Raw genomic sequence first — 25,403 nt, forward strand, 5'->3', positions numbered from 1 at the left:
ATCCTCCTGCTTTAGAAGTGTCACACTGTTAATGAAGTCCATACCTGCCTGAATTTGAAGGTGGACCCATGTGGTGGAGAGAACAAACCTTCCACTCCAGTCTAACTTAGGCACATGGGCAAACTGTGGCAACAGGGGGTAAACTCTGCCATACAGAGAGGATTGCAGAGGTTATTTAAGTGCACACTAGAAGTTCACATCTATATTTTTCTACCCTTTAGCATTGCCTCCAAAGAGCCGATGCATATCTTTGGTACTGGAAACAAGAGACCACTTTGGGAGGTGTATATCTGATTAAAGAAACAATTTTGTACAGATGAAGTTAATGGTTCACGTGGCTGTTGAGCACAAAGATCTGCTCATTTGAGTTGGGCTTCTAGTTTGGCTTAATATTCTAGAATATGTTCCTGAGATACTGCACAAGCAGTGAAATAATCTGCTCTTCTCTTTCCAGAGACTTTCTTCAGCTCATGGGGTAGCTTTCCTAAACTAAGTGATGAGCCTCAAAACCCTCCTCCACTTCCTCCAAGAAAAAAAATGGATCAGGATGCTTCTAATGCTAAGGTATTTCTGTCCCATATTGAATAACCTGATAATAAATAATGGAACATCTAGAATCCCAGAATTGTAGAGTCATTTAGCTTGGAAAAGACCTTTAAGATCATCAAGTTTAACCATATAGCAGGACTTTGTTAATCTAAAATACTTGCAAATGTTCCCCCTTTCTAAGTTTCAGGATCCCAGAACCCAAACTCTGCTAACCGCTAACCACTTTAGGAACAGAGTGGTCATATTCAGATCAATTAACACTAAGCTGAGTGGTGCAGCTGAGGGATAGGATGGCATCCAGAAGGACCTGGACAGGCTGAAGATGACCTCACAAGGTTCAATAAGGCCAAGTGCAAGATCCTGCACCCGGGTTGAGACAGTCCCTGGTATCATTACAAGCTGGAGTTAAAGAGATAGAGAGCAGCCCCGAGGAGAAGGGCTTGGCATGAGCTGACACTGTGCGCTCCCAGCCCTGACTCAGCTGTGTCCTGGGCTGATCCCCAGCAGCATGGGCCGCAGGTCGAGTGTGGGCATTCTGTCCCTCTGCTGAGACTCCACCTGCAGTGCTGGGGCCAGCCCTGGAGTCCTCAGTACAGCAGAGATGTGGACCTGTTGGAGCAGGACTGGAGGAGGCTACAAAAAATGATCCAAGGGCTGGAAGCCCTCTGCTGTAAGGCCAGGGTGAGAGAGCTGGGGTTGTTCAGCCTGGAGAAGAGGTGACATTACTGCAGCCTTGAGTTCTTAAAGGGGCCAGTCGGAAAGCTGAGGACAGACATTTTAGCAGGGCCTGTTGTGACAGGACAAAGGGTAATGGTTTAAACTGAGAGGGGAGATTTAGACTGGAGAGAAGGAAGAAATGGACCTTTAAATGCTCTTTCCAGCCCAAACCATTCTATGAGCAAAGGTATGGCCGTGCCAGTAGCAGAGGTTGAGTTGTGCATCTGTTGGCAGATCTGCTCTTCAGCTAAACATCTGCATTTCACAGTATCACACACAGTGTCATAGTTTCTTACCACCTTGTCTTCTCTGTGACATTGTAGGGAAGTTCAAAGTTGGATGATGATCCTCCAGCAATTCCACCTCGGCAGCCACCACCTCCAAAGATCCAGCCTCGTGCTCCTGCTTACACTAACCCCCTTGAGCAGCCACTGCACAGCCCTCCTCCTCCACCCCCCCGGGACCCTCTTCCTGATACTCCACCACCGGTACCGCTCCGGCCACCCGAACACTTTATCAACTGCCCTCTGAACCTCCAGCCACCGCCGGTCGGACGCTTGCACCGAGATCCTGACCGGTTCAGGGAGGCAAGCACAGGTCCCAGCTCTCCTGGCACTCCTCCCAGCACTCCCTCACCCAGGGTTCTGCGTCGCTGTTGCGTGCTCAGCACCAGTCACAACAACCTGGTCAACCCACCTGCACCCCCAGTCCCGCCCCGGCACAATTCAAGCCCTCAGTTACCAAAACTGCCACCAAAGACTTACAAAAGGGAGCTCTCCCACCCTCCTTTGCACAGACTGTCTTTGCTAGAAAATGCAGAAACTCCTCAATGACCTTAGCCATAGTAGTCTTGACACTGGAATAGTATTTGTAAAGTTCCTTTCTTTTTTTCTTCTTTTTTTTTAATTTATTCCAGGAAAAACACAAAAAAGGGCAGTGTATTTTAGTACTTTCACAAATTATGCTCTTAAACTGCTGCTGGTCATTTAAAAAAAAAGGTTTAAATTAGAAAAAGAAGCCTCCACACACTCTAGCCTGTGGCTGTTGGACAGCATGACCCTCAGGTGATCAGCAGCATTGCCTCGTCTCGCCTCCTCAGTGCCGACAGTCTATGCCAGTATACACAAAAAAGACCTTTCTTGATTTTGTTTTGCACTGTAAATGACACTAAATGAATAGCAACTGACATCCTTTAATTGCACTGAGCCAAAAAAAAAAACAAAGGAAAAAAGGTGCATCTGTGGAATTTCTTTTTGTTCAGATTTGAGCACTAGTGGCCTTCTTATTAAAACAAAGAGCAAGGGGGACAGTGCCACAGGAGGAGGATACTGCAGTGTTAGCCATTTTAAACCTCTGGCCACTCACCTCCTGGCGTCGCCTCAGCTGAGCTGCCTGAGTGACAGCTCCTGTTCTCCACTCTTCTAACGCTGTGTCTTAATCGCCATTGATTTGCTGCTGAAGAGAAAAAAGTAGGTTGGAATCTAAATACCAAAATACTCATTTGGCCTTGATTCTGTTGAGAAAAGGGATGAACAAGGACTTGGGTGCTGGAAAAGGATCCCTAGTACTTAGCATGCGTCTTGTTCAGATGTGCCTTTTTGTTTTGGTAGGGGAAGGTGGCTTAAAGCTAACGAGCTGTCTTCTGGAGAAGGAAGCTACCCGCCGTGTCTGTACATTGTGTATATTGTATAGTTACAGATAATGCTCATAACCTGTATAAATTTAAGTGACTCGAGGCCTAGCATACAGTCTGCTACTCTTGCAACCCTGCACAGTCAGAAGTGTTTTCTTCTGGCTTAGGAACAGTCTTGCCTCCCAAACTTAACAACTTCCTTTAGATCTCACTTAATCAGCAACCCGTTTGGGAAATTGGTAGCGTTTAAACCAGAAAAACAACACCAACACAACAACAAAACCCCAACCAAACAAAACACTTAAAAGCTTTATTAAACTTTTTAAACTGTTAAATGAATGGAACTTTTTCTTTGCCAGTTGGACGACTTGTTTGAACTGGTGTCAGAGTGAGTCTGTTTTACTGGTAGTACTGTAGCAGCATTTATAAAGTGGCTGGAAGCCACATTTTATTTACTGGTCTGTGGCCTTTTACTGTGCTTTGTATCAGAGTTCTTAACAAGATTAATAAATCACCCCAGTCTTAATTTGTAAGAGCTTGAGCAGTGCGTCTTCCTTGTCAGGATAAGGGTGGGAATTCCATTTAGTAAGCCTTCAGCAATACAAAATGTCCCAGATTTGTGGTTCTCGGCTTTGGTTGTCCTTTGGTCTGCACCTGGGCCCATCCTGTGCTGTGAGCAAAGCCTTCAGGTCTTCATGACGGCTCCCTGGGAGTTTAACCTTTCCTGCCACCCACTAACCCCTCAGGCACCTCAGCCCCTCAAGTTCTTTACAATGAGAGTGATAAAATTCTGGAAAAGGTAGCCCAGAGATGTGTTTAAGGCCCCATCCCTGGAGACATTCAAGATCAGACTTGATGTGGCCCTGTGTGGCCACAGCCCTGAGCAGCCTGGTCTAGTTGGAGGTGTCCCTGCTCACATTATGGGGGTTGGACAAGATGACCTTTGAGGCCCCCTTCCAATTCGCTGCAACTTGTGAATCTGTAGATGGGAAGGTGGTTCCCATTTTCAGTGGCTCCTGGCTGGAGCAAGAGCACTGTGGTGGGATTTGCAGCAGCTCAGGCTTCCAAATCCTGCTTTGGCTTGTCATCAGCCTTGCTGTATTGTTCCCACCATCTCAGGGCTTCCTTCTGGGAAAGGAGAGGTGATATACCTGGGGAGGGGTGCTCATTTTCTTCTCCTGGAAGATGCCTCTTGAACAGTCTTCTCCTACAGTGCCATGATTATGGCTTTCCCTCTGCAGTAAAACCACAGCTCATACTAAGTTTGGGAATAACTCTTCTGCTGGTGCCTGGTGGTGAAATACAGCTGAGTGAAGTACTCCCCTAACACTGTCTACACAGAAAAGGCAGGCTGTCAGCTGTCATCATTCCAGTGATCTGCAGAATAAGCTCCACAACTGAAATTCTTTATCTATTTCTTTTATTAACTTGTTTGATGTCCTCACCAACAGCCATTGCTAAAAGATGAGTCAGATTTGTTCAGACTTTCCCATTTGGTGTGTCACTGTGGGGAGAGCTCTCTCAGATTTTAGCATGCACAGATGTCAGCCAGAAGCATTTTCAGTATCCCTTATTAAAATACATCACAGCTTTGTATTTTGGTCCTGACTCAGAAAAGCCCTTACCCAGATCACTTTAAGTTGAGCTCATTCGTAAGAACTTCCACACACATCAAAGTATTTCCCTCCATCAAGACCTGTATAAGGTTCTGGTTTGTGATGGACTTTGAGGAGAGTTTAATCTTGTGGAAGCGGGAGTGTACATTTACTAGTTAACTTTGAAATGATAGCTGACAGAGGTGCTGCTCTCAGAACAGCCTTTTCTAGGTGCCAGCTTACATTTAATGCTGACAGCCTGCAAAAAATGTGAAACACTTTCTCCTTTTAACTTCAGGTTTAACTTAAACCTGATTGTGAAGGAGTGAGTTTGGGCAGCAGTTCTAAATTCCACAGCTGAAGTCAGAGAAAAATGTGAAACTTGCAGTGGGGCCCAGTATGGTTTGAAGGGTAATGGCTTCAACCTGGAAAAAGCTCAATTTAGGTGGGATGTTAGGAAGACATTCTTCCCCATGAAGGGTGGTGAGACACTAGAACAGGCTGCCTGGAGTAGCTGTGGAGGGAGGCTCCAAGCCTGGAAGTGTTCAAAACCAGGTTGGATGGGGTCTTGAGCAACCTGATCTGATAGGAGGTGTCCCTGCCCAAGGCAGGAGGTTTGGAACTAGATGGATCTTTAAGGTCCCATCCAACCCAAAGCATTCTGTGATGAGGGAAAAAAGTGATGCAGTAGTCTGAAGCCTTGACCATCATTCTCCCATTCCTGCAAGAGGATGCCAGCTGTGTGTGGTTGCACTCTGAACTGGAAATGGAAAAAGAATTACCACCCACAGCTGAACAAGAGCAGTTCCCAGGCAGTAAAGCTCCATGAGGGTAAGGGGAGAGCATGAACCTCTTATATTAGATGTCTCAATGAGGGCAATAACTTGAAAACACAAAATACTTATGCCAGAAGGCAGCATCTAAACAAGGTGCCTAGCTGCACTCTCCATGCGTGAAACATGACTCTTGCCTCTAGAGAGGCAGTTCTGGAGTTAACCCCAAATACATAAATACAGCACGGTTCACAGAAGGGGCCTTGCTTATGGAGAACTTGCCACACATTTAATCTGTCCTCCAAGCATAACAAGAGCTGGAAAAAGGCAAAGAACCATTCCAAGGCAGGCCAACAGCAGCGATGCTGGTGGCATGAAGTACATGGGACACAGCAACACACGTTCCCAAAGTAACTGTTGGGAAGTGGTTGAAGGCAGTCAGATACCCACCAATGTGGTCCAAGGGAATGCCAAGATAACAATAAATTAACATTTCAGTCTCTTCATAATTAAGGGGATAGATAAAAAGAAGGACAACAAGAAAAATGCTAGGGGGTGGGGGGGAAATGTGAAATTGCTGGGTTTAAAATTGGCTTGTGTGGGAAAAGGCAGTTCCCTCAGAAAAGTGCTGATAGATGGAATGTGAAGGCAGATCATAGCAAAAGAAACATCATCTTTGTTGTTTTCATGATCCTGTGTTGAGCCACTGAGTTTGAGCATTTCCCCCTGCTCTGGAGCTGGAATAACTTCTTTGGGTGCTATGATTCCACTGCAGCTCTCAACATTCAAGAAGGGACAAAAGGAACCATCTTATGCTCCTTTTATTTTTTTCCCCTAGATTCACTCCAGTTTTCAGAAATGCTCCACAAAGTCTGAATAGACCATTTGGAATCCCTAGCAAATTCAGTAACTCCTCCCTGGGGATGAAGCAACACTAAGAAATCACAGAATCACAGCACTATAAAGTCATAAAATATGTCTTCCACATGTCCAATAAAAAAAAAAGAAAAATGAAAGCTTTTATGCTTAACGTTGATGCACTGTCAGCTCATACTCAGCTGCTTCATAAAAGCCTTTTTTGTAAGTTTAAATGTTGGGTGAGGGGCCACAACACCCATGGCTGCAGCAATCCTCTAGCTCTGGCAGGACTGCATGCCTGCAGTACTTACACCCTGCTCTGAAGAGCTTGTGAAGTAGATTTTTGAATCACCATGTGTTAAATTTTCAGCCAGCTCACATGTGGAAAATGTTCTTCACAGCTGCCTTTTCTCTGGCTGGTGTTTAAGGTCTGTTTTAGCCTAGTGGGCTGCATCAGGAAGGTCTGACTGACTGCCAGGTGAGTTCCAGCATGTGGCCTCCAAATGCAGGTTTCTCACCTCTGAGGGAAGTCTGACTTTGTGGCCCACGTGCACAAGATTGAGTTGTGGCTTGCTGCTGTTCTTGCCTGGCACAACCAGGCCACCTAATGGGTGGCCTTACTTTAACTCCTGTGCTGCCAGCAAGCCCTTGAGTACTGTCAAGCAAGGGTAGCCCAGAATATGCTTTTCTATCATTCACAGAACCACAGATTCACAGGGTTTTGATTGGAAAGGATCTTAAAATCATCCAGTTCCAAGCCCCTGCCATGGGCCAGGTACACCTTCCACTATCCCAGGTTGCTCAAAGCCTCATCCAACCTGGCCTTGAACACCTCCAAGGAGGAGGCATCCACAACCCTCCTGGGCAGCCTGTTCCAGTGTCTCACCACCCTCACTGGAAAGAATTTCTTTCTAATAAACATTTAGTCTAAAATTCTAGTCTAAATTTCTAGTCTTAGTCTAAACTAAAACTAAATATATAGTCTAAATATCTAGTTTAGAATTCACAGTCATAAAATCGTTTGGGTTAGAGAAGACCTTTAAGATGCTCAAGCCCAACCCTTAACCCAGCACTGCCTGGTCACCATTAAACCACGTCCCCCAGCACCACATCCTCACAGCTTGTATACCCCTCCAGTGATACCCACTGACCTGGGCAGCCTGTGTTAGGGCTCGACAACCCTTTGGAGGAAGAAATTCCTCCTCATGTCCGACCTAAATCTCCCCTGGTGCAACTTCGGGCCATTTCTTCTCGTGTTACCATTCGATACTTGGGGCAGTCAGAGAAGAGTTGGTGAGGAGGGGTTACACAGAACAGCTTCCTACGGGATTCGTGCAACCTCAGGGCAACGCCTGGGCCTGAGGCGCGGGTGGAGGAACGGCAACGCCGGTAGTGAGCCGACACCCCAGGGGCAGGCCGAGCCACAGCAGCCCAGCAGCCCTACCCCGCCGCCATCTTCTGTCGCCGCGGCGGGGGGCGGCCGCGGTAGGAGGGGCCGGGGCCGGGGCCGGCCCCGCCTCAGTGGCGCGGCCATGGCGGCGGGTTTCGTGCGGGAGCTGGAGCGGCGCGCCGGCCCGGCACTGCGGCTGGAGCAGCGGGCAGCAGGCGGTGTGGGCTGCGTCGTGTGGGACGCCGCCTTAGTGCTCGCCAAGTTCCTGGAGACCGGCGCTTGTCCCCTCGCCCATCGCCACGTCCTTGAGCTGGGTGCCGGTACCGGCGCTGTCGGCATCATGGCGGCCACGCTGGGGTGAGCAGCGGCGCTGGCCAGGGGCTGCGCGCGGCCGGGGCGGCGCTGGCTGCCGGCGTGGCGCTGGCTGCCGGCGTGGGGCAGCTCCTCGCCGCCTGTCTCTCCGCCCTCTATCCCCTTTGTCCCGTCTCGGAAACCTGGCCAAACCGCGGTTCTGTCTGTGCTTGAGCGCGGTGGCTTGGGCCCTAACCCCACGTGTGTTCCAGGGCAAACGTGACGGTCACTGACCTTGAGGAGCTGCAGGAGCTGTTGATGGTTAATATAGAGAACAACAAACATTTGGTGACAGGGTCAGTCCGAGCCAAGGTACTGAAATGGTTTGTATGATCCTTTAATGTCTCTGTTAACGGGGGCGTGTTCGGCTGGCAAATGTGCTTCGAAACACTGCTGTAAAGGGGAGGTTCAATATGAGAGTGTAGTGATTCACTTCATGCCCCATCCTTTCCTAGTATATCTTGTCATTATCACCAGTGTGCTTTCGGTTTTTTCTTGTTTTTAGGGGTGAAGATGTGACAGAATTCCAGCCTCCCCCTGATTACATACTAATGGCTGATTGCATTTACTATGAGGAGGTAAACGAGGAATTGACAAAACCCCTGTAAAAAGCTTTCTTGAGGGAGTGTGGGTTCAGTGTGAGAAAAGCTCAAACAACTGTACTTGCATCTTGGTCCCCATGTTTTGGAGGAATACATAGAAAAGGCTGGAAGAGATACTTTAAGCTGATTCTAGACTGGTTTCGATTCAACCAGTGATCTTTCTATGTTTAAAAACCTCTCAAACGTAATATTTGTGCTTCCTCCCCCTTTTATTTTTACATTAGGAATGAAGTGTGAAGCAAAACTTTGTGACTGATAGTTGTGAGCTGCTTCATGCATTGGTAAATAGAATTTCATAGGGCCACCACTGCACTACTTGGGTTTTCCTCACACTTCCATTGGGAAGGCAAAAGGAGAAATCATGCTCCAGCAAAGTGGTTGCTGCAGTCTGCCCCATCTCCTCAGCTGGAGCTCTGCAGGGTGTGCAACACAAACTGCAAGAAAGGGAAATGACCTGGCAAAACCTATGTCACAGTGCCCTTTGTTAGTCTTACCAGCCCCTGCACGTTGCTCTTATTTCTTTATGCATTGGTCTGGAGCCGAGCTGTGTTCCAAGAATGACTGAGAAAACGCCCTTTTGAAACGTGTCATTGTTGTGTGCCTCAGAAAAATGCCCACTCAGCAGTGTAGGACGTTTTTGGCTTTGATGCTCGTTCAGTTTTCTTGGTCAGTCTGTGAAACTCCTCCTGTGCAGTCCCCCTTTCTGCTCTGCTTTCCAGCTTACCCCTCTGTTCTTTTTGTCCCAGTTAAAGTACTAAAAATAACTCTCTGAACAGCAAAACTGGAAAGGGCTCTCTTGGGTGAAGATTTTCTCTAGCTAGAGGGTATCATACTGGTAAAATGAACTTGAAATCTAAGTGGGAAATATTAACCTCTTTTGGGCAGTCCTTGGAACCATTACTGAAGACCCTGAAGGACCTCACTGGCCCTGATACGTGCATCTTGTGCTGCTATGAACAGAGGACTATGGGAAAGAACCCTGAAATTGAGAGAAAGTACTTTGAGGTAAGTGTTTTCAATGTGCTTTTTGAATACTGGGAGAATACCTTGGCTATAAGGAGGACTTTGGATCAGCTGAACGTGGAAGTTGCTGCACATACAGATTCAGCTGACTGCACAAAGTAGAGTTTATAGCAGGAGAAGCATATTTGTCTTTAGGTGGGGCACAAATTTTGCATGGTGGCTCTTGAAGTTACTGCCCAACTTAGGAATAGAGACTTAGTGGACACTTGCTGAGCTTTCCTTCCCTCAGAAGGTCAAACTAACCTGACTAATTTTTAACTGCATTGGTGCTTTTGATCCAGGCAGATGTTGTTAAAAGTCTTTCCAGCTCCTGTTGCCTTCCAGATTTCCAGCAGGGCTATCACACATGAAGCGATACCTGTCAAGACAGTCTTATTTTTTTTGTAGAAGCAAGTGAATTAGCAGTTGGCTTCTATGGTGATTGTCTTTGATATTACCAGAGGTTATTGGAAGGATTAAAAATTAATCTGGTGAAAGGTTACTTTCTTTTGTATTGTATCATTGAAGCAGAGGGAAAATACAAGTAAAGTTTTCCACAGTGAGTCAGGAACTCAAGACTCTGCTAAGGGATAGAGCTGCTTTTGCAAACATTTTCCCCCTCTGCTGAGAGAGGTGATATAATTAAATCTAGTCAAACAGTCCAGCTGTATGTTCTGTGCAGGTAAAGAAAAGCAAGACAGGTAACAGCTGAATTGTTCCTCAGGTTGCGGGGATGACTTTTACTACAGGATTTAACAGTACACCTATGAAGTCTCTACTGAAAAACAGCCCTTGTGCAGAACTACTTGATTATATTTAATGAAAAAAAAAATCTACAAAAAAGGGAAGGGCAGGAATTCTGGGCTGATCTGTGCATGTTCATAGAAGCACCTCTTTGATAATTACCTGTGCCTCAAGCTCTTATGGGGACCTGCTTGTGAGGAGGGTTGGTGTAATGGAGATCTGCTCCGATGAGCTGCCTCTCCCACAATAAACACAATCAGTGTAGGTGCTTCTGGGGGATTCCTGTTTTCTTGTAATTTATTTCCTTCCTTAGCATGGCAGGGATCAGCCTATTTCATCCACTGAGCACACTGCAGAGCCAACTCTGAAGTACTATTTTAGGGTTTTTTTTAGCTTTTTTCTCCCCCTTCTCCTCCCCTCCAGTTGATAAGGTTGCAGACAGAGGAAGGTGCTGTGGTTTGGCTTAGCCCTTTGGAAGAAGCAAAACGTTTTATCTTCAAGCTTTTGAGGTTTAGACTTCATAGAATCATTCAGGTTGGAAAAGACCTATAAGGCCATGGAATCCAACTGTCAATCCAACACCACCATGCCCACCAAACCATGTCCCAGAGTGTCTGCACATTTTTTGAATACTTAAATGTGGCAAGGGGTCTGCATCTTTGAATTGACAATAGAGTGGTTGAAAGCAGGATAGGTGTGCTGCATGGGGGTAAAATTAGCCTCTATGCTTGTAGAGTCCTTCAGTGGCATGGTCTGGGCGTGGTGGCTCCAGCATCCTACCTCATTTTGCCCCTGTGCAGTGTCTTGTGGCACCTTTTCAATTGAATGTGCTCAGTTCAAAAGGGCAGGGGGTGTTATTTGAACTGTTTTGTGTTTTCTCTGGTAACAGCTGCTTCAGGTGGACTTTGAGCTGGAAACAATTCCCCTGGATAAGCACGACAAGGAGTATCGCAGCGAAGACATTCATATCTTGAACATCCACAGGAAGCAAGCAGTAGGTTAACTGAACTGGTGCAGCAGCGCTGCCGGGAGCTCAGAGAGCTGCTGGTTGCTTGGCTTGTTGCAAGGCTGAGGCTCTAGACTCTGAAATACCAGAATCATGCTGGTTTGGGTTGGCAGAGACCTTTCAAGGTCATCTAGTCCAACCACCTTGCAGTCAGCAGGGACATCTGCAGCTAGGGCAGGTTCCTCAGAGCCAGAAACAAACTGACCCAGAACGGTTCCAGGGATGGGACATCTACCACCTCTCTGGGCAAACTGGGCCAGTGTTTCATCACCCTCAGCATCAAAAAATCTCTTCCTTCTCTCTAGTCTGAATGTTCCTGTTTTAGTTTAACTCTGTTATCCCTTCTCCTGTCACAACATGCCCTCCTCAATAGTCTGCCCCCAGCTTTCTGATTGGCCCCTTTAAGCACTGAAAAGTCATCAGGTCTTCCTGGAACCTTCTCCAGGCTGCACAACCCCAACTCTCTCAGCCTGGCCTCACAGCAGAGGGCTTCCAGCCCTCCTGTCATTGTTGTGGCCTCCTCTGGCTCTGCTCCAACAGGTCCATGTCTCTGCTGAGGACTCCAGAGCTGGACTCAGCACTGCAGAGGGGCAGGTCCTTCATCAGGCCCATCCTTGAGCTGCACACTGACTTTCTCTTCTACTTCCACATTCTGTAGTGCCTTGGGATCTCAAAAGTGGAGTTTTGAAGCACCAAAATGATGCCCTCAGTGCTGCTTTTAGTAGTATGTGCTCTGCTGCACAGCCCTCTCCGCAGTGTCTTGAGGTGGCACTTCATGCCTGTCTGGGTTGGTTAGGTCCCTTTTTGGTTAATTGATGGAGAAGACAGTTCTGCATGAGAAAATATTTTGCATGTTGGGCTGACAGAAGTTGTGGCTCCAGTGCTTAAAAAGGGAGCACTTAAAGATTCATACTTCATTTTTTTCCCCCCGTCTTTTCACAGAATTTTCCATCGTGAGATCTTTGGCCAGAAGATCTGTCCTCTGTCAGATGGTAGAGCTGTGTAAAAGAGGGAGTGGGTATAGACTAATGCCACAAAGGGACTGTCTCCATTGTGGTTTGTGACTCATCTGCAGAAAGCAGCTTCTCAATGGTGGACTTGGCATGAGACACCGCAAGTGGGCTCCTCTTTAGACCACATCCACTGATGGCACCTTCCAGGAGGTCAGCTGTGAGCTGCTGATGTCTGCAAGCTGAGGAAGGCCTAAAACAGAACCAGAGCTTCACCTAGAGCGGTGCTGGGCGCATGTTCTAGTTACCTCTTACAAGAGCAGTGGGCGGCTTGTGAGCGCCGACAAAACAGAGCTGAGGCCACCCCACCAAAGGCTCTGTGAGGAGAAAATGCTTGTGAGCAAGCTCACACAGCCTCAAAAAGCCACTTAATAAAAGCTTTCCAGTTGAGGTGGGTCTTGGATGGTGGCCTGTGTTCTGTGGCATTCCTGCAGAGTCCTGGCAATCTAGTTCCAGGAGCAGAGGAACATGGTGCTGGATACTACACAGCTAGAACATGCAGATGGTTCCTGCACCTGCAGGAAATTGTGCCCAAGATGCTGACTTGGTCTAGTGGAAGGTGTGCCTGCCCAAGGCAAGGATGTTGGAACTAGATCATAGAGTTATAGAAACACCAGAGCTGGAAAGGTCCTCCAAAGGTCATCTAGTTTAATGCTATTGCATCCCCCACCACCAGCCATCATCTTCCTAAAAAACCTCCAGCTGCCCCCCCATCTCCCTTCATCTTCCCAAAGCAGCCCCTGCTACACCTCCCCAAACCCACCCTCGCCCCCCACCTAAACAGCTCCTGCTCCACAAACACCATTTTGCACCTCCCAGAGCCAGAGGCAAGATCCTCCACCAGCCAAGAGATACCACACAGCAGAGCTCAGAAGCTGTGAGGAGGCCGAGCCAGCACCCATGGATGATACTGCAACTCTCAACTGCAGCTGCAGAAAGGTTTCAAACAAATTTGTAGCAATTAAGTATTTCTTATTATAATCACAATGTTGTTTGACCTTGCTTAGAAGAGCTACTAAAAAGGAACTAAATTAAATAGCTCTCCTTTCTTACATATTTACCTTCATTTCTTACAGAGGCACAGCAGAATTCCAACAAGTTGTTCATTTACTAAGGCAGTTACCATTTTTTCTAGCTCAGAAGCCAAACTTGAGGTACTATGAAGGCTTGGAAAGGAGATCTGTTTAAATATAAGACTCAGAACATTTGAGGTTAGTTGCTGGGATAATCACCTTTAACATATTTCTGGGAAAAAAATGCATCAGTAGAGACAAGAGTGTGTGTGCCCATGTATTTCAGTGTGTTTGGAAGCAAAGCTAGCTATTAACAAATGCCTGTCCCAGAATCAGGGAGTGGTAGGGCTTGGAAAGGACCTCTGAAGGTCATCTAGGCCAACTCTCCAAGAGTAGCCTTCCTGCCCTTTCTCTCAATCAAAATTTACTGAGTCAGGCTGCAAAATCAGCCATGGACTTTGGAATTTTCTTTCCAGAGTGACAGAATCCATTGGTAAGGCAACATGTCTTTGAGTTACGACTTTACTCCAGTGTTTCCACTGCCTACACTTCAGACAAGGACTAACTTTTGCTGAGCAATGGCACTGGAACAGCCGAACCTTTTCCACAAAGTCAGTGGGATTTTACGTGGTTCTTAGGCCAATAGCTTCCACTCATTCCTGAATTTCATGTAACCATTTCGTTTCTTACATCAACACACAGAAGACCTTATCTTCAAAGGAAGGAAGGGGCCTCTAAAGGTCATCTAGTTTAATGCCCCTGCCTCCCCCACCTCCAGCCTTCATCCTCCCACAGCAGCCGCTGCTGCACCTCCCCAAACCCCCCCAAACTCCCACCTAAACAGCTCCTGCTCCACAACCACCATTTTTGCACCCATCCCAAAGCCAGAGGCCAGACCCTCACCAGCCAAGATACCACACAGAGGAGCTCAGCCCCAGTAAGGAGGTCCAGGCAGCACCCGTGGATAATACTGGAGGAGTCATCAAGCATTGCCCTACCTAGCCGGGGGGCCACCAGGCCCCCCGGCCTTTGTTGTCACCACCACCTTCACCCAGTGTGCACCATGGGCACTCACCAGTGATGAGAGGAGGATCCCTCAGCCCAGATGGGCTCAGCTTAGGGCTTCTGCCTTTCCTGGGGGAGATTAAAAAGGGGAGTGGGTGGGGAGGGCAAAGTGGCCACACCTGGGGAGACTCAGAGCCCAGGTGCTCTGAGTTTTGAGGGGGAAAATGGGGTGGGTGGGGTGGGCAGGGGACAGATATGGTGGGAAAGGGGAGGTGGTGGAAGGATGGGACTTAAAAATAACTTTATTTTCCATAAATCTGTCATCATGCACAACTGCAGTTCATGCTTTGCTTTGCCTCCATGCAGAAAGAACAAACCCATCAATACTTCATCAAATAAAGCACAATGGTGGCTAGGACAACAAAACCTTCCATCGTTATCATTTTGCTTGGTGGGAAAATCTCTGCTTTTCAGATCAAAACAACAAGTTTAACAACAACAAAAAGTTCTCCAAGAATGAATTTTCTCCCTCAGGTAGCCCAGAGAAGCAGGGATGCCCCCCTTGTTGCATGGTTACAACACGAATAAAGGCTCTGCTGCAGGGGACAGGTAGCAGCCCTCATTCTGATCCATGAGGCTGTAAGAGCAGGGCAAGGCCATGGCTGCAATTCCCTTTGAATGTCTGGCTAAGCATTCTCCTCCCTGGATTAATTCTCCTCCTCTTCCATCTGAACAGGAGGAGAAACTTGGTTGCTGTGAGGGTGCTGGAGGCCTGAAGCAGGCTGCCCAGAGAGGTTGTGGAGTCTCCTTCTCTGGAGAGATTCCAAAGCCACCCGGACACTATGATCCTGGGCAAGCTGCTGTGGGTCCCCCTGCTCTAGCAGGGGGGTTGGGTTGGGTGATCTCCAGACATCCCTTCCAACCCCCACCAGTCTGAGATTCTTGCTGCACTCTGCAAAAGTAGGTTTGCAGGCACCTAGGTGCTTTTGGGATCTCCCCTGAGCTCAAGCTCTTTGTCCCCAGTAGGAGCATTCCATGTAAACTTCACACTCCATAAAGCACCTCCTTGGTGTGGTGGCACAGCAACAGTGGTTGGTGAATGTGCTGCAAGGCCAGAGCACAATTAGTGGTAAGCACCTGTGTTATTTGTTAACTCATTATGAAAAGAGCTCCTTAATTACCTGTTGGCCTGCAGGAAGGTATTCCCTGACATGTTATGCCAAGATGGCTTCCCTGGTGGAAACTCTTGTTCCAGAAGAGCTGTCCAAAGGATGTGCTGGTAACATCTCCCCACAGAGCCCTAAGAAGGTGGCAGTGATTCATAGAATCAGAGAATGGTTTGTGTTGAACCTTAAATATAATCTAGTTCTAACCCCCCTGCCATGGGCAGGGACACCTCCCACTCCAGGCATCATCCAACCTGGCCTTGAATCCCACTAGGGAAGGGGCATCCATGACCTCCCTGGGCAGCCTGTTCCAGTGTTGCACCACCCTCACTGTGTTCCAGAAGAGCTGCCCAAAGGATGTGCTGGTAGCATCTCCCTGATGCAGACCCCTGTGAGGGTGGGAGTGATGTTTCCTCAGGGCTCAGTGCTGACATCATGGTTGTGCTTTGTCCATGGCTGTGTGACTTCAGCACTTCCTTTTAGACAGGAGCTCAGGTCTCTTGCTCAAAAGAAAAAAAGGAAGTTGGGCGCTTTGTCTTCCCCTCAGTGCCCTCAACTTCAGTGCTCAAGTTGCCAGGCCAGCAGGACCTTGGGGGGAGGGAAGCATCTCCCATCATGCCCACCCCCAACACCATCACCAGCTGCATCTGCTGCAGGAGCTGGGGGGAGGGGGTGGGGACATAAAACCCAACCGCTGTGAAGAGGAAACTGCTGCAGAGCAGGGGAAGTGGGGTGACGTGTGGCAGCTGCTGCCTCACTGCATCTTGTCCCTGGAACCACCAGCAGAAACTGCTACTTTTCTTTGGGGCGTGGGGGAAGGGCTTTAAAGAAGGGGGTTGAGCTTTGGGGTGGCTGTGGTGCTGGCTGCCAGGGCATAGGGATTGGGGCTCTTAGCAGTGAGTGGGTATAGGCCCCTCATGGAAAATGGGGTGTGAGGGTGATGCTCGTCCTGCTTCTTGCCAGCTGCTCCTTCACCTGCCCCTAGACATGTCTCTGACCAGGCTGCATGAGGCTTTGAGCAGCCTTGTCTAATGGGAGGTGTCCCTGCCCATGGCAGGGGGTTTGGAACTATATGATCTTTAAGGTCCTTTCCAATCCAAACCATTCTACAAATGTCTGACTCTGTCTTCATTTGCTTTTTGTCCCAGCCCTGTCCCCTTGAGGGCAGGTGTCAGCTCCATGCCCATAAACACAGGGGCTCTTCTGCAAGGTTTGCCTGTGGCAAGGTGCCTGGCAGTGCCCATGTGCCACTTTGCTGGTGCTGCACACTCTTAAGAACACTTCCCATCCCTGCCAACTCTGGCCCCAGTCTATCCCAGCACACTCACACAGGAGAGCTCATCTCTGCATTGGCTTCAGTGGGCACATAGCTGCCTCCAAGCTGGCTGCCACAGGAGCGCCAAAGCTGCAGTATCTGAGCTGGGCACCCATCTTCTGCATCATCTCACCAAAATTTGATGACACCCTCACAAGAGAGAGCAGCAAACTACAGCGGTGGGAGCTGGTTTGTCGTCACCGGTCTCAGTGGAGACATTTGGGAGCATGAGGTGTTTGTCACGCTTAGCTATGGGTAATTTTCTGGGATAGTTTCAGCAACAGCTGATATGGTGAGAAACACAATGCATGGGTTGTGGGTGTGGAGGTCATGGGTGATTTCCATGGGAGACCCATGATGTGGTGGGGTGGCATCACCTCATGCTCGGGTCAGGCCACAGCCTCAGCTGGTGGCTCATTCCTGCCTCTGGTGATCTGATCCCTCTGGTGACACTGATGCTGGTACCGTTGTTGTATGGTCTCCCTGGGGCTTTGCTGGGCTGCTCAGTCTTTGCTGTCACAGCTGTTACAGTTCTTTGCTTCCACTTATATCAATGCTGAGGGCATGTGGATGTGGTCAGGGATAGAGCACAATGTTTAACGACAGCGCAGCACCAGCCACAGTAAGCACTGGTTACTTCTTATCTGATGGACAGGATGGAGTGTCCTGCGTCTGGGGAGGAATAACAGCAGGCACCAGTACAGACTAAGGGTCATCCTGCTGGAAAGCAGCTCCATGAAGAAAGACCTTGGAGTTCTAGTGGACAGGAAGTTATCCATGGGACAGCAATGTGCCCTCGTGGCCAAGAGGGCCAACGGCATCTTGGACAAATGGATTTTCCTCTTAGGAAATGATCCTCCTTGCCCATGAAACCTCTTCCTGCTCCCACCACCTGCTAGTGGGTCCTCATCAAATGGGCAAATAGGCCAGTTCAGCTGTGCCTCTGGTTCCTTCAGTGGGAGCAAATGTCCCCGAGTCTGTGGTTCATCAATGCTTTAGGGCCATATCTTGAGCTCAGCTCAGGAGCTGCTCCAGACAAGCTTCATTGCCCTTCTCTGAACCTGCTCTAGCAGGGCCCAAAAATTAATCCTGTATCTGAGGTGCAACCTTGATCCATTCTGATGTCCAAATTTAGTGCCCTCTTTTGATGTCCTTTTCCTCCTAGTCCCTGGGAAGATGCTCATGAGCAGAGAAAGCAGTGGCTGAAGTTCTGTCAAACATTTCTTGGCCTTCAGAGACCTCTCTGGAGGATGCTTCTTGCTGCCCCTTGGGATGGGTGGCTGAGCCCAGCACAGGTTTGCCATGGGAGGTTTCTCCTGTTCTCCTGTTGCTGCAAGCTGTGAAACCCTTGTGCCCACAAGCAGCACCTCCCTCTTCATGCCTGTTAATTAGCATGTGCCAATTATTTCTGCCCTCACAAGCTCCCACGTGGAACTGGGGGACAGCTGAGGGCTTATTGAGGTGACTGGGCATGGGTGGTGAAAGCAGGAGCTTTGGCTGGGTTGGGTTTTTATTCCTCTTCCACTTCTGGTTTGTGGTTTTGGGTGTTTTTTTTTTCTGCAGGGAGAAGCCAGCAGTGGGCGGGAGGGAGGTGGGGACACCCTGGGGAAGCAGCCAGGCTGGAGACAGCTCTTGCCAAGCTGGGATGTGGTCCCTGGTCCCCTGCCAGCGCCGGCTGGGAAGTACAGGCAGCCCCACGCTGGTGGCCAGTGTGGCTGCTGGCAGGCCTGGGAGGACGCGTGGCATGGCCCTCTCCACGTGTGCCCCCATGACTTCCTCTCACTGTAGCCCTGAGGGCAAGCCCCACGTTTCTCCTCACTTCTTCTGCACTCTGCCCCGGAGGAAGTTGTGCTCACCATGGTGCAGCCCTCGGTGGCCTTAAGGCCCTGTCCTGGCACGTTCCCCATCCCAGCACGTCCCCATCCCTGCTGAGCCCGCGCTTCCCATTGTGCCCAAAACCTCTGACTCATCCAGCTCATGGCCAGCGGCCGGGGCTGGGCTGGTCCCCTCCAGTACAGTCCTGGAGTGTGGTGGGGACATCTGCCGCCTCCCTGGCTCATCTGTGTTTCTGTTTCTCTCCATTAGCCACTTCCCACTCTGAGCAGCCCCTGAAGCCCAGAGATTGGCTTCAGCAGAATCCTGGCCCCAGAGCACTGAAGGATTCATTGACCACTGGTGAGGACTTGTGCTGCCCCAAGGGCAAAAGAAGTGCAGTTTTGTCCCTGATGGAGATGACCACAGGTCACAATAAATGCTCCAAAACATACAGAGCATCTCTGTGAGGAGGAAAGGCAAAAAGACCTGGGGCTTGTTTATCATGGAGAGGAGAAGGCTGAGAAGTGATCTGATCAAAGCTTACCAGGGGTGGTGGTGTGTGTGTAAAAGTTGGGGGGAAGGTAGGGAGAGCAGGGGAAAGAGGATGGGGCCAGACTCTTGTCAGTGGTGCTTAGTGACAGGACAAAGGGCAGAGAGCACAAACTGGAACCCAAGAGGTTCCATCTGAACAGGAGGAGAAACTTAGTTGCTGAGAGGGTAGGCTGCCCAGAGAGGTTGTGGAACCTCTGGTGGAAAGATTCTAGAGCCACCTGTGATTCTGGGCAAGCTGCCTTGGGTGACCCTGCTTTAGCAGGGAGGTTGGACTAGATGATCCCTAGAGGTTCCTTCCAATCTCCACCATGCTGGGAGTCTGTGATCATTTTACGAGGAGTACACCATATTTGTGAAAGCAGTGTGGTTTCAGGGGTTGCTTCCCCCCTTTTCCACTGCATGTAGGACCTGGAGACCCCCAAGTGTTGCTGCACAAGAGCAACATGAGTGGGATGAGACAAGTGCATGCTCTGGGCCTTGAAGGAACCAAGTGAGCCCCATTGGAGCTTGGAGGTCCCCATGGCAGCCAGAGGGTCCCCACAGGAGCTCAGAGAGCCCTGTTGCCCCAGCCCTGCTACCCAAGCTGTGGTTGAACCACTCCTGCATGTTCAGTTCTTTCTGCCCTGGCACACACAGGATCTCCCCAGGGTGGTTTCACACCCACCGCCTCATTTGCTCATCCAGTCCAATTGAGGTGCCCAATTTCCTTTTGCTTTAAATGCAAAGAAAGAGTTAAGGAGCTCCAGGCTGCTGTGGATTTGGGCCAGATATTTAAAGCTCCATGGCAGGGAAAGGAAAAGGGGAGGTGTGATGCTCTCCCAACGCTCTCCGCAAACACCTCGGAGGCTCCCGCTGCCGGTGTCGTCCCTGCACTGCCGGCAGTGGCTGGCGGGGGAGAGGCAGAAGATGCTTTTCTCCTATTTTTAGCTCTTTGGTGGTGTCATTAGAATAATCTGGGATTGGAAAACATTGCTCTGCAAAAACTCAAAATGTAGGTCTGGGATGCTGCAGGGTAAAGGTGGTGGGGATGGAGAGGAGACACGTGGCTGTGGTCAAATGAGAGCTGCCCAGAGTGTGCAGGTGGTGATGAGGACAAGCTGTGAGGATGTGACAGAGAGCTTTTTAATAGACACGTCCTTATTAATATCCCAGGAGAGAAGGGGTTTAAATAGAGAGGAGGTGCCTCCCAGGGAGGGTTATCCAGGCTAGTGGGACATGGCCAGCTCCTTGCCAGCACTGGGAATACTTCTGAAGCCTTGTCAGTAGTGCCACCAGGCACCTCATCCCGTCCCCTTAGTGCAGCCCTTGCAAATGCCCCTCTGGCGCCCACTGTGCTGGGGATGAAACACATTAGGAAAGGCTAAGCACTAGATGAAGAGCTAAACTAAGCAAAGGAGCTCAGCAAAGCCTTGTCATCAAATGTCCTCCTGCTGAACTGGGACCAATTGGTAGAAATTACACCCAGAAATCACTCCCCTCAGGGCTGGAGTCCATGCAGGAGCCCTGGCCATGGGGAGCCACGACTATCAGCCACCCAACACCCATCTTGGATTTCCTGCCCTCAGCCTCCCTTGTCCCTTGGACATCTTGGCAAAGTCCAAAGCTAAACATTAGCTCAGGCTTTGGAGCAGCTGCAGATGGCTGACATGCTGCCCTCAGCCTTCCCTGGCCAGGTCAAACCTCACCCCCCTAGACTCAGCTTCCATTTCCATGCATTCAATCACTGCTGCAGTCTCTCAGAGCCAGCCACCATTTCTGCACCTTCACCTTCAGTCTATGCCCAGAAAGGTAACATCTCCCTGGTGACACAGCCTTGGTGGTCCCAGCAAACCCTCTTCTCAGTACTATGCTGCCTTTGTGTCCTCTGGTTCCCCTTGTACTACTTCTCCTTTCCATCCCACAAGCTTCACCCATCCCAAAATGATCTGGTTTCACATCCCGATCCTGCATCTGAACCTCATCCACAACACTACCCCTGCAAAGGCTGCAGGCACAAAGACTTGGGCTCTATACTTGCCTGCATCCTACTTCTGGTGGAGGTTTTTAGGGGCTGTCCTGGATCTGTGGTACCTCCACCACGAGGAGCCTTTTATTTTGCAAATCAGATCATGGGAAAAGTGAGCGATGGCCTTGGGAGCAAGACTGGGTCAGAGAGCATCCTTCCTGTCTCCAGCTGGGTTGGAGGACGACCAGAGCATCTTCCTCTGGAAGTGGATATGTGGAATAGAGCTGGGAGACTTGTTGCAAACCCTCTCAAATGCATATTGAGCCTTGGAGGCTGAGTTGGACCCATCTGGATGTGATAGCTGTTGTACTGCTGCCCTTTGGAGTGACACCTTGGAAGCTGGTGTCATGGCTGGATCATAGAATCATTTTGGTTGGAAGAGACCTTTAAGGTCATTGAGTCCAACCATTATCTAATTCTACCAAGCATCTTGTGCTAAACCATGTCCCTCAGCACTACATCTCTGCCTCTTTTAAACAGTTTCAGGGATGGAGATTCAACCACCTCCCTGGGGAGCCTCTTCCAGTGTTTCAGAACCCTTTTGGGGAAGAAGTTTCTTCTAATGTTCACCTTAAACCTTTCCAGGTATAGCTTGAGGCCATTTTCTCTTGTCCTATCACTAGGAAGAAGAGAATGACCCCACCTGGCTCCAACCTCCTTTCAGGGAGATGTAGAGAGCCAGAAGGTCTCCCCTCAGCCTCCTTTACTCCAGTCTAAACAACCCCAGTTCCTTCAGCTGCTCCTCACCAGACCTGTTCTCCAGTCAACTAGGAAAATGGGAAAGAAGATTCATCTCAAGCAGAGCAAAGACCAGGGGTCTCAGACCACCTTCCCTCCCTCACACTAGGGGCTACAACTTGCCTGGATGCATCTCTTGGCTATCAGAAGGTCCTATTTCGGGTGAGCAAACCTCATTAAAGGGCAGGACTGCTGCTCTCCAGCCTCAGTGGGGGGCGCTGGGGGACCTCACGGCGGGTCCCTGTGTGCCCCCCAGCTGCCAGCTGTATTTGAGGGCCGCCGTGGCGGGAGGGTGGAGCGCGCTCCTTGCACGGTTAATTGGATTTGGCCGCTGCGACAGAAGGGCTGGGGATTAGGGAGCAGGGGAGGAATTACTGGCGGGGGCGGGAGCTGCCCTCGGGGTCTTTTGTCCCAGGGGATTATTGGCAGGGGGCTGAGGAACAGGGCTTGATGTCATGTTCAGAATGGTTGATGTAATCGCTTGTTGCAGCGTTGAGGGAGGCCCTCAGGGCTGGAGGATCCACGGGGTTCAACTCCTCCATAGACAAAACCTCTGGGCTCTCTGTGAAGATGGAGGATGCTCCAAGCACTTATGCATGAAGAAGGCTTCTCCATCTGACCCCAAGCAAGGGAAGGGAATGTGTCCCCCACCACAGAATCATAGAATCTGGCCTGCAGCCAGACAGATTGTCCTAGCAGCCCCTTCTGAGCCTGGTTAGCTCCTGGCATTGACCATCCTCCAAATGGTCACATTCTGTCCACCTTGGATCTCAGGCTCTTTAAAATGGGGACCTTGAGACAGGACAGAAGGAAGGGGCTATGCTTTTTGCTCCCATTTCTGGCTGACAGAGAGAATCTCAGAGTTTCCCAAAATGGAGAAATATCCCCAAAAAAAAGCCCCTAAGAGGTTGTGGATGTACCAACTCTGGGCCAGGACAGGGAGAAGAGTATCATAGGGGCCTCCTCCAACACTCCTCTCCCATCATGTGGTTCCTTCTCTACCAGAGCAGCTAAAATGCCTCATTTCCATGGAAATGAGGGAGAAATAAGCTCCCCAAATCATCTGGACATTGGCCATCTTGCTGCTGATCTTGCAGGGGAAAAAACATCAGAGCAACCCAACCTGGAGGGGATATTCAGGCCTCTGGACCCAGGGTTTGCCCACAGTGGTGCATGTGAATATCTGCCTAGTGCTAGAATAGCCCCAAAATCCCTGAACCAAACAGCTTTTGACACATGGCATGGATAAGCCCCCACAAGGATGTGCCAAAGGGCCTTGATCAGTGTTGGGTGTTTGCTCCACGCCCAGTACTGGATGTGTAAACTTTCCTAAGGAAAGCAAATGCCTTCATCCATGGCGTGAGGGGCCTGAGATCCTTTCAGCATTTGCCATGGAAGGAGGAGATGATGGACAACCACTTGTCCTACTAGGTGGGACACATCCCACTAGCCAGCACAAACGTGGTGGTGCCAGCATTGGGGATTTTGGGCAATGACAGGCTCAGGGAGGATACCAACTCTGCTCTAGGTCAGCCAGAAGCTGATAAACCAGTTTCTCTGGAAATCCAGGAGAAGCTGGTGGAGCAAAGTGAGTGATGCAGTGTGGTAGCTGGAAGTCACCAAGGCACCTCCCTGCTCAGATGCTGTCTGGGGCCACCTAGGGCATCCCCTGAAATGAAACATCAAGCAAAGTCAATGCCCCGGGGCCAAATCCCAGGGATGTGGAGGTTCTGCAGGAGCCAGATCAGACCATGTCACCAGTCACTCCTTATAGAACCAGGGAACTGTTCAGGCTGGAAGGGACCTTTGAGATCATCAAGTCTAACTGCTTGCCCAAAGCTCACAATCCCACCATTACTGCTAAGCCACTGCCACCAAGCCATGTCCCTCAGCACCACAGCCACATCTTTGAGATCTCTCCAGGGATGGTGACTCCACCACCTCCCTGGACAGCTTGTTCCTGGCCTTGACAAGCCTTTCAGTGAAGAAATTTTTCCTAGTATCCAACCTGAACCTCCCCTGGAAACACTTGACGCTGTTTCCTCTTGTCTTTTCACTCACTCACCTGACTCCAACCTCCTTTGAGGCAGCTGCAGAGGGTGATGAAGTCTCCCCTCAGCCTCCTCTTCTGAAGACCAAGCAACCCCAGTTTCCTCAGACATTCCTCACAGGACTTGTGTTCAAGGCCCTTCACCAACTTAGTTGTTCTTCTCTGGACAAGCTCCAGCACATCAATATCTTTCTCAGAGTGAATGGCCCAAAACTGAACCCAGTACTTGAGGTGTGGCCTCCTCAGTGCTGAGTAGAGGGGGAAAATTTCCATGGGCACTGCAATCCTCTCCCATCAGGAAGATCCTCCCCTACTTATTTTGGAAGGCTGTAAAGAAAACACAGCTGATCCTCGCTGTCACTGTCCCACTGCTGCTGGCAGGAGAAGACCCAAATTCATCATGGGGGCCTGGGCAAGCTGCCTGGGACAACCCAAGCAATGCAGGACAAGTTCCAGCAGTCCAGGAACAGGTAATACCTGCTGCACCTCATGTCAGGGCTCCCAGGCAGAGCTGCCGGGGTGTGAGCAGTGTGGAATGGGCAAAACCCTGCGGCCCAGCCTGCCCCACGCTCCCGGTGGTTCCAGCTGTGACAAAAGGAGGAGGAGCAGCAGGGCAGGGGGAAGCAGAGGTGGCCTTCGTACCTGCTGGTGGTTTTCTCTGGCAAAGGGAATGCCATGGTGTGGCATTGCTCTGTGGCTGGCACACACCTGAAGCATGGCAGCATGGACAGGAAGCTTCAAGAAATCTTCATCTAGACACAAATCGCCAATTCATAGCCAAACCCCAGCATGGGAGACGGAGGTGGTTCTTCACAGAGAAGCACCTCCCACCCTCCACACCTGGGAGTGCTGGTGGAAAACAAGTTTACCATGAGCCTTCAATGTGCCCTTGTGGCCAAGAATGACAATGAACTCCTGGGGTGTATCAGGAACAGTGTGGCCAGCAGGTCAAGGAAGTTCTTGTCTCTGCCCTCATACACTTCTGGACTACCTGGTCCAGTTCTGCGCTCCCCAGTTCAAAACAGACAGGAAACTACTGGAGAGAGTCCAGTGAAGGCTCCAAAGATACTGAGGGGCCTGGAGAATCTCTGTGAGGAGGAAAGGCTGAGACCTAAGGCTATTTAGCCTGGAGAAGAGCAGCCTCAGAGGGGATCTGATCAATGCTCAGCAAGAGCTAAAGTGTGTAGGCAGGAAGATGGAACCCGACTTCTGCCACTGATGCCCAGTGGCAGGACAAGGAACAATGGGCTCAAACTGGAACCCAGGAGGTTCCATCTGAGCAGGAAGAGAAACTTAGTTGCTGTGAGGGTGCTGGAGCTGGCTGCCCAGAGAGGTTGTGGAATCTCCTTCTCTGGAAAGATTCCAAAGCCACCTGGACATTGCCTATCCTGGGCAGCCTGCTAACACTGCTTTAGCAGAGGGGTTGGACTCCAGAGGTCCCTTCCAACCCCTGCCATTCTGTGACCCTGGTGCCACTGAGCATCCCCCACACTCTAGTCCTGGCCAGGGTGGGG

The 25,403-nt window shown here is 49.9% G+C and overlaps 2 protein-coding genes and 1 long non-coding RNA gene across 3 annotated transcripts in view; 2 read left to right on the plus strand and 1 right to left on the minus strand.

The window, feature by feature from the left end:
- Positions 1-2,295, plus strand: part of SOS2 (SOS Ras/Rho guanine nucleotide exchange factor 2) — a 73,113-nt gene extending 70,818 nt beyond the window's left edge. The window contains exons 22-23 of the mRNA XM_068149133.1: positions 455-564; positions 1,590-2,295. Of these exons, the coding sequence (XP_068005234.1) occupies positions 455-564; positions 1,590-2,099 (620 nt within the window). The 3' untranslated portion in view covers positions 2,100-2,295. The remainder of the gene's footprint in view (positions 1-454; positions 565-1,589) is intronic.
- Positions 2,296-2,682: 387 nt separating this feature from the next.
- On the minus strand, positions 2,683-7,552 carry LOC137446477 (uncharacterized). The gene is made up of 2 exons (XR_010988654.1): positions 7,277-7,552; positions 2,683-2,721 (listed from the first exon to the last, which is right to left on the minus strand). It is a non-coding gene; the product is annotated as an uncharacterized lncRNA (long non-coding RNA).
- Positions 7,553-7,657: 105 nt separating this feature from the next.
- On the plus strand, positions 7,658-12,620 carry VCPKMT (valosin containing protein lysine methyltransferase). Its single transcript, XM_068149141.1, has 6 exons — positions 7,658-7,872; positions 8,079-8,189; positions 8,372-8,444; positions 9,354-9,473; positions 11,104-11,208; positions 12,163-12,620. Exons 1-6 carry the CDS (start codon positions 7,658-7,660, stop codon positions 12,175-12,177), a joined length of 639 nt encoding a protein of 212 aa, XP_068005242.1. The 3' UTR covers positions 12,178-12,620.
- The last annotated feature ends 12,783 nt before the right edge of the window (positions 12,621-25,403 follow it).

The sequence above is a fragment of the Melanerpes formicivorus genome, unplaced genomic scaffold (assembly GCF_026170545.1).
Source record: "Melanerpes formicivorus ecotype bairdi unplaced genomic scaffold, bMelFor1.0.p_v2 SCAF_17, whole genome shotgun sequence".
Lineage (NCBI taxonomy): Eukaryota > Metazoa > Chordata > Aves > Piciformes > Picidae > Melanerpes > Melanerpes formicivorus.

Excerpts from the sequence above, each read along its gene's own strand:
- VCPKMT (XM_068149141.1), top strand. The coding sequence starts at position 7,658 with ATGGCGGCGGGTTTCGTGCGGGAGCTGGAGCGGCGCGCCGGCCCGGCA. Across the intron at positions 8,190-8,371 it reads CGAGCCAAGGTACTGAAATG|GGGTGAAGATGTGACAGAAT; the intron begins GTTTGTATGATC and ends TCTTGTTTTTAG. Across the intron at positions 9,474-11,103 it reads TTGAGAGAAAGTACTTTGAG|CTGCTTCAGGTGGACTTTGA; the intron begins GTAAGTGTTTTC and ends CTCTGGTAACAG.